The sequence below is a fragment of the Cylas formicarius genome, unplaced genomic scaffold, assembly GCF_029955315.1.
Source record: "Cylas formicarius isolate icCylForm1 unplaced genomic scaffold, icCylForm1.1 PGA_scaffold_6__28_contigs__length_40554024, whole genome shotgun sequence".
Lineage (NCBI taxonomy): Eukaryota > Metazoa > Arthropoda > Insecta > Coleoptera > Brentidae > Cylas > Cylas formicarius.
The window spans coordinates 6,479,265-6,494,925 of record NW_026844347.1 but is presented as its reverse complement, the minus strand read 5'-3'; the positions used below and the strand labels follow the sequence as shown (position 1 = coordinate 6,494,925).

At 34.6% G+C, this 15,661-nt stretch overlaps 2 protein-coding genes across 3 annotated transcripts; one reads left to right on the top strand and one right to left on the bottom strand.

Annotated features, from left to right (window-relative positions):
• Window positions 1-994: 994 nt before the first annotated feature.
• On the top strand, window positions 995-11,555 carry LOC132703608 (uncharacterized). Of its 2 annotated transcripts, none has more exons than XM_060672964.1 (7): window positions 995-1,989; window positions 3,290-3,504; window positions 5,558-5,633; window positions 6,279-6,524; window positions 7,826-8,124; window positions 9,830-10,158; window positions 11,418-11,555. In XM_060672964.1, exons 1-7 carry the CDS (start codon window positions 1,288-1,290, stop codon window positions 11,435-11,437), a joined length of 1,887 nt encoding a protein of 628 aa, XP_060528947.1. In that variant the 5' UTR covers window positions 995-1,287; the 3' UTR covers window positions 11,438-11,555. The 2 variants fall into 2 exon arrangements, with proteins under 2 accessions (XP_060528947.1, XP_060528946.1); XM_060672963.1 differs by lacking the exon at window positions 11,418-11,555 and adding an exon at window positions 11,144-11,260.
• Window positions 11,214-15,539, bottom strand: LOC132703610 (post-GPI attachment to proteins factor 3). The gene is made up of 7 exons (XM_060672966.1): window positions 15,266-15,539; window positions 15,030-15,181; window positions 14,776-14,928; window positions 13,874-13,998; window positions 13,680-13,819; window positions 11,451-11,655; window positions 11,214-11,366 (listed from the first exon to the last, which is right to left on the bottom strand). The coding sequence occupies exons 1-7, from the start codon at window positions 15,384-15,386 to the stop codon at window positions 11,285-11,287; spliced, it is 978 nt and encodes a 325-aa protein (XP_060528949.1). The 5' UTR covers window positions 15,387-15,539; the 3' UTR covers window positions 11,214-11,284.
• Window positions 15,540-15,661: the final 122 nt, after the last annotated feature.

The following is a 15,661-nucleotide window of genomic DNA, read 5'->3' as shown; positions in this document are numbered from 1 at the left end:
ACACGTCTGGCAGGACAAACGTTAAGCTACTTCGGTGGTAAAATTTCTTAAATAAACTTTCTGATCTCCAAAGAGGCTTAATGCACTTTGATAAAGTTTGAGCCATTAAAAAAATTGTAGTTGCTTCCCATATCAGCAGGTGGATTTTTTCTGACATTTCTGACATAATCGCAAAAGAAATAATTTTCTGAAAAAGTAATAAATGAGTTTTCTATACCATTAGCTAGTCAAATAAGAGTTCTATAATGCAGTGAAAACAGCATCTCAATATCTTTTTTCTAATAAAAAAATGCGAATAAAAAATATTTACGCTCAAAAAAAAGTTGGGATTTAAGAAACGATCCCAGTTGTTATTAATATTGTATATAAATGATATTTAAAATCAAAAATAATAACATTTTTTTAATTTTAAATATCATTTGACTTCTTATAAATGATCGTTTTATTTGGCAAATTTGGGACAACAACCCATAAAGTGGAAAAATTTCCTAAAATACAACTTGTTTTGAACATTAAGCATTTATCTATATTTTAGGTAAAGATATTGCGATGCAGATTTCACTGGGTTGTTGGGTTGTTATTTGACTATCTAATAGCATAGAAAAGACTCGTGTCGTTGCATTTATTCTTTTTTCAGAAAATTAATTTATTTTGTCATTGATGTGAAAAATCCACCTGATGGCAAAATAAGTAACCACAATCGCGTCACTCATTGATAGCCGAGTAACCCACCACTTTCCTTGCAAAGATAGAGCAAACAGCATTAAACCAAAAAGATTTGAATTTGTTTTAGTGCGCAGTCTAACTATACTTAGCATTAGAAACTTTTGTAGAACCCTAGATTTAATATTCAAGATACCAATTACGCCTCCTGGTGGCCTTTTCACAAACTCTAAAATAATTTCCAGGATTTTCTTTTGGTTAATAATTCCTTTTTCAAATTTTTAAGACCATCTGTTTCCGTAATACCTTACCTCGTCGCCTTTATGGGACACCCGGTATATAGATCGCACGGCACTCAGCTGCTTTATCCAGTCCGCCGAAATGTTTCTTAGATTAGACAATCGCTCCCTACGCTATCATTGGTCTTACGACTGTGTCAATTTTGTGCCTAAACCCCAATTCTTTCCACACATTCTTCTGCACATTCCTTGTTGCCGTTTAGATTTACAATTTCCTTTATACTTTTATTTAAGCGTGACTGCTAAACGCTATGTAGTCACTGAAAAAACATTTACGTCACTGTCAGCCACAATGAAGTACAAACGCAAGGATAAATAAAACTAAATGCACAAATTCACGTTCGCGAGAAAATTGAGCGATTTTCTCAACACGAAATGCTCCAAACGCAACGTCAGTTCAGGCAAAGTCACCGACAAGCAGCTTAACGAAGAATTCGAGGCCTTCCTCAGGGAACTCGAATGCCTGACGGGAAAGAGAAGCTTGCTTCTGAGCTTTAAAAACGACAACTTCGACGGGGCAGCGTCGAGCAAAGACCTATCCAAACGCTCGGAGAGTCGCAGTTCGGAACTCGTAACAGGACGTAGCAAGCATTTAACGGAATCAGATCTGCTCGCTTATTTGACCCACATAATAATCAGACCAAACTGCAACAAGGCGTGCAAATCAGTTTTCAAGGAAATCTCGACTGCTCGGCAAGAAGATCAGTTTGAGGAAGACGGGTTTAATCCTTTCAGCGTTACCGTACAAAATTCGTTTACTCAGACGGATGATTACGTCTTACGCCACACTTGCGTCTACTGTTCGAAACAAGGTTTAAGAGCGCAACTGAATTCGACCAGAGAGTGTAAAGATGTCGCCACTAGCGACAGACTTCTGAAAACCGACGAGCAAACCTCGACGGTGAGAGATTCGAGAAGCGTCACAACCGGCTTGTCCAATAAAGGCTTCGCGGACGCGTCCACTAGCTACAAACTTCAACGACCATCCCGGACTTCCATTGCCGGTGGAGAGAAAACCTCCGCGAAGGTATTTTTGAAATAATTCGTTTCGCTTTAATTGAAAACAAAATGAATCGATCAAAAAATCAACCTGTATATTTCTAAATGATGCAATTGAGTTTGTTAAGTGCATCTCAAAAATATAAAAACTTTATGGCTGCTATTGAATCGATCTCGCTGACGTTTCGTCAATCAGAACTGAACTGAAACTGTTTCAGTTAAGCTGTGAAGAAGCCACCAGGATGATTGGCAAATTGTCAGCAAGTTCGATTCAACAACAATCGACGCAGGAAAAATATTTTGAAAAATTAACCAGCATCTATGTTTAATATTAACCCTAATATTTAATTTTCATTTTAAATTTATTTATGACAGGTTCTAAAAAAAGCCTCCATTTAATTTAACACACAATAATATTGGTTATTTTTATTTTACCTAACTATTACATCTCTATTTAACACTACTTCGTCAGGTAGTTCTTCCTTCCCTGTATTACTTGTATTACTCCTTCCTGGGTCTCCCTCTTTTATATTTCCCTTCCGAGGTTCACATTAATATTTGCTTTAGTTAGATCTCCTACAATTTTTCAGAGGTATTTTGTCATAGACTTTTTGAAGATCTATGTAAAGGAGTACCTCCATATTTCCGTTCTTAAAGATGGTCATGATATTAGAAGTTTTTCAGTCTTTTAGTGTTTTAGTTTCCTAAATAGTGTTCTTACATGACGATATAAATTCTCCTTTCCATGTTTTACTAATGCTCCTGGTATTTCTCCTGGCTCAACTGACTTTCGGTTTTTTAGATTTTTAAATAATCTTTTATCGTTATCAAGCTATTATTATTACTGGTTGTTTTTTCTAAAGGTAGTGTTTGAAATATGTTTTCCTTTGCTTTTGGTTTTGCCTTAGTCGTTGTATTACTCTCCAGATTTTTGTGCTTTTTATATCACCCAGATATGTATTTATTTTTTAACAGTTTCTGTCCCAGATTTTTTTTCAGTTATTTTTCTCCATTCCAGAGCTTATGGTTATTTATGTTTCCTTGGTTATAGTTATTTCGCTGTTTCTACTATTGCCCACTCCATATCTCCTAGTATAATAATTTCTCTAGTCCGTCCCACTTTTGTTATTTCGGAGTTCAAGTCTTCGAAAAAAAAATTCTATTGTCAAAACCCTATCGATTTTTACAAAATATGAAAAATAGTAGAATTTCCTATACGCATGTTGGGAAAGCATTGAGTGGCGTTTTACTTGGACATACGAATTTATAGAGTCAACGTAGGTCTCCTTAGTCGTTAAAAAAAAACCCAACCTAGCACTTCTTGCAAGATGTGTCTGCCCAACAACTGCGCAGCCCTCCAGCAAAAGGTAAAAGCGTCAGTCAATGCCAGTACTTCGATCAATGACCTGGAAGGTGACCAGATGACACTGAAGAACATTAAAGAAGAGGGAAAGACCGACGATAAAGAAGCGACCTCTTCCGACAGTTCCCGCAATAAGAGAAACCGCACAAGAAAGAAGGGTACCGACTCTTCCTCGGATAAGTATTTATCTAAAAGACCTCTGCCGATCGACATCTGTCCAAAGGTTGGGTGTATAGTGCTTTCACAGATAGATAAATGTTGCTTTTGAATTCAATGTGCCGGTCTGTGCCGGTCGATATGTGTAGAGATGAGCTTGGCAATCTAAATGGATTAAAAGATGTAGTCCAGTGAAAGAAAAGAATAATCCTGGCATAATAATTAAACAGCTTACTTTTGAAGTGGTTACGGACTTGTGAATTACATAAGCCTTATAATGACAGAAAGGCATAATTTACTTTTAATTTTCTTTTACGCAATTTGCGCTGTAATACATTTTAGGCATTTAGAATCACGGTCATGACTTTTATAGACTAGTCCGGTTGTATATACAAACATTTTAATTTTTAATTTAAAAGAAGTTTTAATTTTTAATTACACTTATCTTATTTAAAATGCTGAATATCAATGTAAAAAATGTTTGTATACCTACCCGTCGACAAAACTCTTGCAACTTTTACTTGTCGAATTACTATTAGAACTCACTTTTGTATAGTATAACTTCCAAGAAATAAATTTGTTACTATCACAAACCGTAAGTCAAATGAAATGAAAAAGTGCATAATATAGACAAAAGTAAACCACACTTTTTAGTGTGGTTTACTTATTACTTATTACGTCCTTATTATAATTAGGTCAAAACAGTTTCTCTGTGAAAGCACTATAACACAAAGTACAAGTATTTCTAGGGACCTGTTGCCACTAATTTGTTCGGATATACTTTTTTTTATTTCAAAAACGGTTCGTTTTCAAAAAAATCTATTGTAGTATCAAGGAGCCTTTAACCAACCCAATCCTTTAAAGTACTTTGAAGGATCATTTTCTATATCATTATTAATTAAAATATATATATATATATATATATATATATATATATATATATATATATATATATATATATATATATATATATATATATATATATATATATATATATATATATATATATATATATATATATATATATATATATATATATATATATATATATATATATATATTTTTTCTCTCTATAGTCCCACAATTGACCGAGATAAGACTCACGTTCATATAAACTCTTTTATTTAAAATAATGAGATCTGTCCCACATTTGTGAATAAAACCCGAATCACCCTATATAATATCACAACGAAGGTGTGTCAATCCGTTCATGATATATAATAACCTATACCTCGACGGTCCTAGAAATTTGAATAAAAAGTAAATCGGCCAAGAGAAAGTTCTGGAATTTATTTTCGAGTTTCTGCCCACCGGGTGGCGTAATTGTTATCTTGAATTTTCAAAGTGGGTTTCTACAAAATATCCCATAGTTAAATTCAAATCTTTTTTGCTTAATGTTGTTTTGCTCTATTTCTGCAAGGATAGTGGTGGGAGATGTTGGACTATTTTCTTAAATAAATATCCATATCTCCTAAAAGGCTTAACGTATTTTAACAAACTTGGAGTTATTAATAGAGGCTTTCCATAGGGCTACAAGTGACTCAATTGTGATTGCTTGTTTTACCACCAGGTGTATTTTTCTGACAATTGAAAAATAATTTTCTAAAAAAGAAACCCGCATCTCAATATCTTTATCCAAACCTCAAATATGAATAAAATAATTTAATTCTCAAAAAAAAAGTTGTATGTTCGAAATAAAAATCCACTTTCAATGTCTTATTATCTCGAATTTACCAAGTTACCCCGTGTCTTTCTTCCAATAGAAATACACCCCAATTTTATAATCTCATTAACTACAGGGTGACTTTATGGTTGCCTATTTAAAAAAGTTGTCGATTTAGAAACATTAATGGTGTAAAATAAGACGAATATACTCCTTCCATTTAAAAAAATCGATATGTCATGATTTGAAATTTATTAATTTCTCTCCCATACTTGAGAGGCCCTGTTATTCACTTAAGCTGAATACTCTTGCTGCTATGATCAACATCCGTAGGATTTTACTGTCAAGGTTATCGGGTCAATTTTGTTACAAACACATCAACGGATCTTTCAGAAACTACTCCAATCGTTCTAGGTTCGACGACGATGACGACGAACGTACCTCGAAGTGCTTTTCGCGAAGGAAGAAGCAACCCAAATATCTGCGCAAGGTTAAGATCGTTTATTCTTGCACACAATGGTCCATATAAAACTACCTACTATAGTATCCGGAAATCTTGCAGAGTAATTCAGTTATTTTATTTATTGAGTCGCAACTTGCTAAATTAAATAGATAACATTAAATAAATCCAATTTTTTAACGTTCTTTTTTTTAAATCAAAGAAATGAAACAGTTTGGCAACCTGTGCGACTATGCGTCAGATAGCGGTCACCATTAAAATTTCCACGTAAACTGCGGGACTACAAAGAATATAATAATATATCTTATATTTGCATTGTATGCATTGCATGTTTTGCGAGTAGGAAGTAGAACTCAAACTCCTAACTCAAGTTCTTGACCAATTTATATGGCTTGATTTTTCTCACAAAAGCTCATATACTTAATCTCCAACATTTCAAAAACTATGCAAAATTGGATCCTGGGTAAGTTAGGTTCATTTTTAACAAAGAATTTGTTAATTGCACAAAAATAGAGGGTTCTCATGTAAAAATCTAGAGTTAATGTCGCCATAGTAAGTTCGGGACAGCCTGTACACTTAAAACTGTTTTGATCATAATTTTTATCCAGATAGCATAGTGAGTGTTTCCATGTGGAACGCGCTCTACATACCTTTTTTCCGTTTATTGATAAATAGGGAAATTCTGTCCAACGTTCGATGCAAACGATACCGGTAGAAACGGAAAATAGAAGCGAACAATTTGACGGCCAGAAGGATCGACAAACCTCTACGGATTCCGACGTTCCCTACGTAGGCGAGAAACGGCCAACTTCAGGCTGGGTGTGTCGCAAGTGCGGGAAAGAAAAAAGGGACTGCACAGGCTGTCGTAATACCATAGTGATGCCGGCCAGAGACTCTGAATCGTTGATGTTCATTATCAAAGCAAGTCGAAATATTATATTAGTGGGACGTAGAACTGCCATTTTTCGAGAGTTAGTAAAGTTCGTCGTTTAGTTTATTCAGATTAAGTTTTAGCGTATTTAAGTATATTTTACTCTTTAACAAAGTCCGCGAACAGGTGCCGTTCTGGCACGGACTATAAAAATTGTAAATGTACTCGTAATATTTCAAATATTAGAAAGAAAGCTCTTCTGGCAGGAACTCATGAATGCGTAAAGTTATCGATATCAAATTTGATTTATTCTCTATTACTGCTGAAATAATTCTTACCATTCGATTGCAATTTTTGGAAAAACATTTAGGACAATGTAAATGTGAGCAGTGAAAACCAGTTTGTCACAGGTATGTTTTTTTCCTCTTTTGACCGAGACCTAAATTGCTTCAATCCGTTGAATTGAAGTAATGTTATACTTGTATAGTATAATTTTTTAATCAGTGAGACATCTCTATACCCCTCTGGGCTTATTTTATACTCTACAATTAAAAGCCATGAATCAAAAAGATGCAAAAAGATTACAGTTTATCAAGTTATAATAAAACATGATTTAGTGAAATGAATTTTTCTAAGCGACCATAGCCATGAGGCCTCCCGGCGTTGTATATTTGAACTTGATAAATCGAACTTTCTAACGTTTTACCAATCATCATGTTGGCTGCTTCAAAGCTTAGCTGAAACTGGTTTGCAGTCTACTCTGTACCTGCTTATATATTGCTTGAGGGAGTGGAGTTGAAGGAGGGACATGAATATTGTGTCAGATGACTGATTCGTTGCTTATAGATTTGTATAGATTATCGGATTTTTCTTTGGTAGAAAAATGGATTACATGCAAGAATTTTAGTTTTATCGAATAAATTTTGATGTCCGGATTCGTGATTCTGTTCGGCAAGTTGATATTCTTCGTTCGGTCTCACCAATGTATTATATGTATCGTCCGAGAATCTATAGAAATCTATAAGGAACAAAACAATCTTCACTGAGCCTCAGGTCTTTACCTTTCACAAATATAGGAATCAATCGTCATCCAAGACAATGTTCATGCCTCTCCTTTACCTAGCCCCCCCTCCAATAATATGTTAAGCAGGTACATATACTAGAAGTAGAATGCGATTCAGTTTCAGTTAAGCTCTAAAGAATCAACAAGATGATTATCGCAACGTCAACAAGTTCGATTCATCAAAAATTTTTGTAAATACTGTTACAGTAGCCTGTGGAAGTTTCTTAAAAAAACAGATCATAAGCTCTGTTAAATAGCGTCCAATAATTAAAAACACGCACGTTACAGATGCAATCGAAAAATAACGAACGACGTTTCGACAACATTATGAACCAGCTGAACCACCAGGGCAACGAAATTCGGCGCTTGAATGAAATGTACCGAGGTATGATCGAGAAGCATTACGCTGCTAGGTTATGCAGTTGCGCGAAGGATGGTAGGTTAGATTGTGACGAAAATCGAAGGGGTAAATATGGACCCCCGTCCCCTGCTGTCGCCATCCACATGTGCGATACTTGCAACGTCGATGTGGGCGGAACTCTGTTGGCTCGCTCTCTTTCGAGGGACAGTTGTGGCAGTGGAGAAAAGTAAGTGCTATAAACCAATTAAACTTTTAATGTTTCTATTATATATGAAAATTTCGAGATTTTGAAATAATCTGGACATTCGTTTCAAAATTTTTATTACTAAAAACCACTGCACAATATAATACAAAGGATTACAATCCAAAAATACAGAAATACAGAATTAGATGGTGTATTCAAATATTATTCTAAGTAGACAAACAATTTTTATTAGTTCTATGGTAATTTTCAAAACAATGCCACCTGGACAACGATATTCATGTTTCCATTTTTCGTATATCTTCCAGTCTCACACCCATGTTAACCTTAAACTTTGTATGTATAATCGCTTAACTATTTCTAGGTTGGGCTTTAATCTAAGACAAATTTTATTCGTCTACTCGAAGGATTACCAATAGTTTTTTTGCATTAAATTTTGCATTCGATACGCACACTTAAAACACATATTTTCACTTACTGCATTTCGCTGACTTATGTCGTCTTAAGACTTGAGGAAACAGATCCCTATGATGAACGATCTTGTTTTTGACTGGTCTTATTTTTTGTTTTAATAGATTTCTGTGATAATTTTTTAAATTGTGTAGCTTTGTCAAACTTTCTGTTTTTGAATCGTTCCGTAACATTTACTACATATATAGGGTGACTCATTGCTGCAGGATTCTTTTACACCTGATTAAGAGCTTGCTTTCTCAAAAAAATTTAAATACAAAAATTGTTTACATGCAATGAAAACAGTTACTATAACATATGATCTTTTTTTGTCGTTTCTTGGAGACAAGTTCATGGTGGGAAACACGTTCAGCTTTTTCTAAGCTTGAAATTTTGACATATGTAATATTATTTTGAACACTAATCGCATATATCACTCAGGGCGTATGAAATTTACCAAATTTTTTCAAATTCGACATCGTCACACACCATGATTCTTAAAAAAAGTTTAAATCGCTACTTTAGAGATTTAAACACTCAGATGCTTGGAAAAATACTTAACAACCAATAAAAACTAATTAAACACTAATTGATAACAATTATAAAAGTCAAATAAACTTAAGCACACTGTAATTTCAGGCTTCAGCTAATCAACAAACACAATTTAATCAAATTTATTTATTTACATAACACATCCATCTCTCCATCTCTCTATTATGACATGGTTGTATAAATTAATTTTACATTGGCGCCTATACCTTCAACTGTTTTCTTTTTTTTTCAAATTTGCTATCAAATCATTCAAACCCCAAAGTTTTTTTCTAGGTAGTCTCGATTTTGCCACAGTTTAACATATTTTTGGTTACTTCAAAAAGTTAAGATCACACGATCCCTCGCTCTAGCAGTTGTAGAGTCCATTAACTAATTTGTCATGTCAAACTTTGTCAAAAACAAAGCCAACTACAAAGAAGTTTGGGGTTAGTTTTGGTTAGCTATGGATTCCAAAGCAATCTCCATATTTTTGTAATTGTAAATGACGATGACTAAATACAGCAATAGGTCTTGGTACCGTTTTGTCATAACTCTTTCGTAGGTCAACAAAAATTTGACGCTAAATCGATTTTTCTTGAATAATATTCGGAAATCATTACAACGAAAATCGAACCATGACATTCACTCGATTAATTAATTATATATATGCATGCGGAAAACTAAAGGGCATCTAGCGACATAAAATTTTTCGTAATCGATATGTAGATACACTCGAAATTTTTTTTAGGAGATTTAAGGACATATTCAACCACTCGACAAAAAGCAAAGAACCTCTAAGTAGAGTTTCTGAACATGTTAACGGTTGCGGATCCGAGGCCAACACTTCCATTCTTACTGAAATAATTGCCAAAGATAGTCCTGAGGTGCACATGGGCAATCATAACATGGGCCATCAGACTCACTCGACTTATGGCGCCCGGATTTTGGGATGGCTCAAGACGTCTTGGGATAAAACGAGACGTAACCTCGAACAATGCAAGAGGCGGAGCCAAGAAGCAACCGAAACCGATGCTGGGTTAGTCAAGTTGAAGCGTTGGGTCACTGCCTTCGTTCGCAGTAAGTTTATTGTATAGAGTGCTACAGAAAACCAAGAAGAAAAATGGTTTTTATTATAAAAAAATACTAGAAGCTTGCAAAATATAGAACTTATGCACGTGGGGAAGACAGATGCATTGCTTTGTTTATGGTATACTTATATTTTCTTAATTCTAGTTTAGGCTTATTTCAGTTTTGTTTATTTAAATTCCTGGTTTTACTAAAATGAAGAAGTAAAAACTATCCATCATGGATTATATAAAAACGTCCTTCAAAATGGCTGCTGCTCGCTTTGTTGATGTTTGCTGACAATTATTTCCCAAGATCCTCATTCGTAGGTCTCTCATTGAGGCAGTCGCATATAAGATCAGCAAATTCCAACTTGGTTGATAAATACGTGAATTATATTATTTTCCAACTTTTTAGAATGCGAAGACAGATATTTTTAAAATTGTTATGATAGGGATAAATTTACCGAGAACTTTTATCATTTCGGGTTAACGGTCACACAGTTCTGTTACACCGTAGCTTCGCTTTTCGGACGTACTTTGCTTTTAGACCTGAACTTTGCTGTTCTACTTTTTGCTAAATAGATGTCCTTGTTACACTCCAGCCTTGTTTTTTTACTTCACAGCTTTGCTTTTTAGGATATTGAGTATGTTTTTTACATCTCAGCTTTGCATTTTGTAGCGTCCTCCTCCTATTTTTTATACAGCCACAATGCTTTTTACACCCTAGCTTTTCTATTTTGAAACGTCCTCCTTTTTCATCCAACCACAGCGTTACTCTTTTCAATGCTGTCTGGAGTCTGGTTTTTTTGGATCATTGTATTTTTTGCTTTTTGGAACTTTGTCCTTTTTTTACTCCGCAGCCTTGTTTCTTGGAAAGTAGATTTTTTTATAAACCCCCGTTTTGTTTTTGTTAATTTTCTGTTATTAACCAGCCTTACTTTTTACTTGCTCTCTTCTACTACTTTGATTGCTGGGAATGTTTTTATTTTTTACAGTGCAGCCTTTCAGAAGTCACCTGATATGATCCCCCTCGCCCCGCAGCAAAACTAAGTTTAGTTATTATTTTATTTAAACAATATTTACATTTACATTTAGATCTTATTTTATTACAGCCTTATTCAGTAAAATAATAAAAATTATTCTATCTTAGATTTCAAATCGTCTTTCACTTGTTCCAGTTCAATTTTCCTTAGATAATGGCAGTCGTCAATTGCGAAACTGAAAAAAAAATAAATAAAAAAATTTCCTTGACATTGGTTACCTTTTCAGCTGGAGGGAAGTCGAAATGATAGAGAACGCTACCTGTAAATCAGCACGACTAGGGGGGCAGTGGCCAAATGCCACAACGAGTGTGTGTCGAACAGGTAAAAGAACGGAGGGCGGTCCAAAACTTCGAGCAGAAGCACGAGTCCTGTAAGGGACACGTAGATGGCGCACTTCCACACGTATGGTTGTCTGTCTTTGTTGTACACCGACCACGAAAACCAACTAATAGCTGTGAACGTACCTAAGACAATTTGTTCGATAAAATAAAACAGCGAACGGTTCTTTGCCTTATACTAGCTTTATACTGACAGTGAATTAATAAGTTAATAATTAATAAATGTGTCATGATGTTCTTGAAGCCTAATGGCTTTACACTGAGAAGAAAGTGCGTCAATTGATTTAACAGAGCAACCAGAAGGTAACAATTTCTGTTGTTTTGGAACAGCGTTTATTCATAATAGATCTTATTTAATATTTCTTTCGAGGATGTAGGCGAAAACTTATTGAAAATATTCGTTTTGAACATCCACTGACTTAATTTTAAACTATACCTCAAAGTTTGAGTTGGCATGTATCTTCAAACGTTATCAAGAGAGAATATAATAAAATTGACTGCTGCTTAATGAATAAGATCTGATTAAAAAACGGGTACTCGAAACATCTCATTCAAAAGGTCTAGACAGCTATGGAGAGGAAAAAAAAACAATCAACTGAGCAAGAAGAGAGAAAAACAGTGTTTAGAACTTGCGATAATTCCTCACTCTCATCAAGGCAGGCAGTCTTGATACTGGGAACCAATGAGGCCTTCAGTATTCCATCAGTTGACACCAGGTAATGAGGACCACCAATAAAGACATCACACACAAAAATCAGAGGTCACACTCTATCAAACAGCAACAACCAATGTTCTTGATAACAGAGACAGATGAATTGAATTTCAAACAAATAGTTTTGGTCCTTATTTACTTAAAATGCTTAAGTCCCAGCCTGCCCTACAGAAAAAATAAAATTATACAAGGAATAGAAAAAGAAATAAATGCTAACATCCAAAAAAAGTGGTGGGGCAGGTCTGGCTAGCAATTAAAAATTAAATGAGCTCAAATTTGGATAATGAAGTTTCCAGAATCCAGAATATTTGAAATTGCAATCTGTTGTAGCATTGTAATCTGGAGACGTAGTAAGAGGTAAGAGCGTTAACTAACAAGATATTCTACTCTGCGTTAGGACTTCTAGATGAATGATAAAATTCATTTCTTTAGTGCACAAATTAAATAAACAATGAGAGATATAAAAATAGAAATGTATTTGGGTTAGTGTCGTATGGAGCACTATTATTTTACTTTACATCGTTTTTTGTGAACATTATTTTCAGGTGCCACTTTGGCATTAACCATGCAAACGTTTTTAACTCTTCGAACTTGCACCCATGCTATTACAATCGCCACAGGACCTGGATTCCTGATCTATATAAAATAAAGAACACTTTAAGTTATCAATGCTAATGTACTTTGAAATCAGTATTTAGGTTTCCACTAGTTTAAAAAAAATCCTTTTTGTTTTAGTTTACATTTTATTTGCATTTTTGAAAACTAGAAAACCTTAAGCTCATTACAATATTATATTCGTTTAAAGCTAGTGGCTAAATTTTCTACGAACATACCTTTTAGTTTTAACACCACGAACCTCAACAAAAAAAAACTTTCGGTGTTTTGTATGTAAGATGTCACCATAAACACATCCACTAAAGGTATATCATCGGATTGACCTTTTAAAAAATCGGCTGCTGTCATTTTCAAAACTTTCTTTTTGATACTAAGCACAAAATAACAAAAAGAAGCGACAGGATCAAGACTAAAATTAAAATTAAAACCACCAAGCGAACACGTCGTTCTGTCGAGCGAATTAACGTCAGAACCGGTCACAGCCAATAACAGTGCGTTTCAAACAGAATTTAAATTTTTTAAAACTGTAGTTGTTTTAAAAGTATAAATTTACTTTTATAGGCAATATTTTTCAAATTAAAATTTTGTTCAAGTGCCGTATTGAATCCTTGTCTCTTTTTTTACAACTTGCTCATTTTTTTTTCTGCTAAACAAATATTTATCTATCTAGTGACAATTAGTTAGTTCCATTTCGTGAATAAATTTTTGAAGAACGTCGTGAATTAATTTGGCGAGTATTTAATATCAAACCCGCCAAATTTGCTAGTGAATCGACTTCAGGAATTAATTCACTAAGAGATTGTCAGTGTAAAACTAAAGTTACCTATCAGCACGTTAAGTTCCATGTTGTAACCGTAATCGAAGTCGCCTGTGCCCAAATATACCGAATGATTGGCGAAGAATGCCAAAAAAAATACGGACAGCCCTGTCGCTACGAAGCGGGGAAGAATACCCCGCAGCGTCCTAAAAGGCGTCGAGTATGGGTGGGGACCGTTCAGTAATTTTCTTCCAATTTACCTGATCAGCATGACGTAACAATTGACGAGAATGATGGAGAACGCGCAAGCGTAGTCCATCAATTCGGTAAAAGGCGTGTCACGGGCGTGAAACGCGGACGACCAGAGCCAAGCGTGACAGCATATCTAATGGTAAAATGTTTTTTATACAGAGTTCTGCACGGTTCTAAACGGATATGGAAAAAGATAGGTCTAGGGGCTACAACCTCTATTTTTAAAATATTCGGGTCAATGCGGCATTGTCGCTCGAGCTAGTCGAGTAAGTCAGCAACTATATTTTTTCCGGTACTCCGTGACCAACACTTGGCGTAAAAAAACTTATGACTTAAGTGCACAAGAGAAAATGTTGGAAACTATTTTTAAGTTTCTAGAATGGCCACCAGAGGGCGTAATTGCATTCTTCAATTTTAAATCATTTTTTATTGTGAAATAATATTGTATTACAGATAGCTAAAATGGATACAATTGTAAAGCTGGGATTATTTTGTTAAACTTTCGAATTGTGGTTTCCAACGCTGCAGTGAGCAGATTGATTTAGATTGCTTGTATCACCGTTGAAGACGTTTTGTGCCATTTCTATAAATAAAATTTATTTTCCTAAAAAAACGATAACCAAATAAGAGTCTAGAACCCTCATTTTGGGTGGTAGGAATTGGACAGTTTTCGTGATGCCTCAAGAAAAAAAATAGAAAAAATGTATTATAAAGAAACAGCATAGGAAATCAACAGGCAAGTTTTGAGAGCTACATTTTTGTCTTAAACCTCACATTAACATAAGCTATAATTTAAAACTGTGTTCTGCGGTATTGTTAACCGATTGAAAAATTACTTGCTAGCACTTACTAGGTCACAAAGTCTAATTGAATTTTTTAAAATCTGAAAAATAGCAAAACTTCATATTACCAGACAAAAAACATGCCACAGCCAAAAGAGGGGGCTGTCAGGTCTTACAACTTTCCGGAATTTCTGGATCATTTTTATGTGGACGTAAAGGTTTAGCAGAGAAAAAACCACCGACGCGGGTTCTTGGATGCCAAAAATCCTCACAAATGGCCACTAAAATAATAAAAAAGTGTTAAATATATATGCTGACCATATGAATATGCTCCGACTTTATAGCTAACAAAATTTTTAAAAATTGCAAGAAGTGCACTCACTTTTCCATAAAACTGGGGGATCCTCCAATTCCGTGCTGTAAATTGGTCTACGGTTTTCCACATACACCCATACTTGCATTCATCTCTACAAGACCATAAACTTAATCGCAAATGTAGGGGTTGCGAGTAACCATCGATAAAATCATCGCCACCTAAAACCAAAGTCACAACTTCATATCCACTTCCATAAAGTCTACAAACGCTATTTAAACAAAATGCTATTTAAACAAAATAACCTGCGCCGCAGAAATCTTTTTCGCACGTTAGCAAACATCTTTCGTAGTAAGGCGATTTGTCACCAATGGAGCACCGACAAAAGTTAAAGAGTGCTAAAAGATATAGGAATTTTAAAAACATAACCAAACGTTTCGGCAATAGAAAATGCCCATCCCCTTATTCATAATCGAGCAACCAACATTACGCAAGTAGTTATCTCCCTAGAATTCACTTTGCAGAGAATTCCGTGTACTTTTATAGGGAACTACAATTTCATAAAATATTGAAAATTTTATTACAATTAAGTAAATGCATTGGGATTGTTGGTTGCCTATAATAATAATAATTATTATTATAGATTGGAAATGCTAAATAACCGTTTTTCCCGCATTTCGTCTATATCAATGTTTATTTTT

What these genes read in the sequence shown, in the direction of transcription:
- LOC132703610 (XM_060672966.1), bottom strand. Translation starts at nt 15,386, where the DNA reads ATGTTTTTAAAATTCCTATATCTTTTAGCACTCTTTAACTTTTGTCGG. An exon ending in TCCCCCAGTTTTATGGAAAA is followed by an intron (nt 14,929 to 15,029) that starts GTGAGTGCACTT and finishes TTATTATTTTAG; the next exon opens with TGGCCATTTGTGAGGATTTT. An exon ending in CTAGTCGTGCTGATTTACAG is followed by an intron (nt 11,367 to 11,450) that starts GTAGCGTTCTCT and finishes TTTTTTTTTCAG; the next exon opens with TTTCGCAATTGACGACTGCC.
- LOC132703608 (XM_060672963.1), top strand. Translation starts at nt 1,288, where the DNA reads ATGCACAAATTCACGTTCGCGAGAAAATTGAGCGATTTTCTCAACACG. An exon ending in CGTTGATGTTCATTATCAAA is followed by an intron (nt 6,525 to 7,825) that starts GCAAGTCGAAAT and finishes CGCACGTTACAG; the next exon opens with ATGCAATCGAAAAATAACGA. An exon ending in AGTTGTGGCAGTGGAGAAAA is followed by an intron (nt 8,125 to 9,829) that starts GTAAGTGCTATA and finishes AATTTTTTTTAG; the next exon opens with GAGATTTAAGGACATATTCA.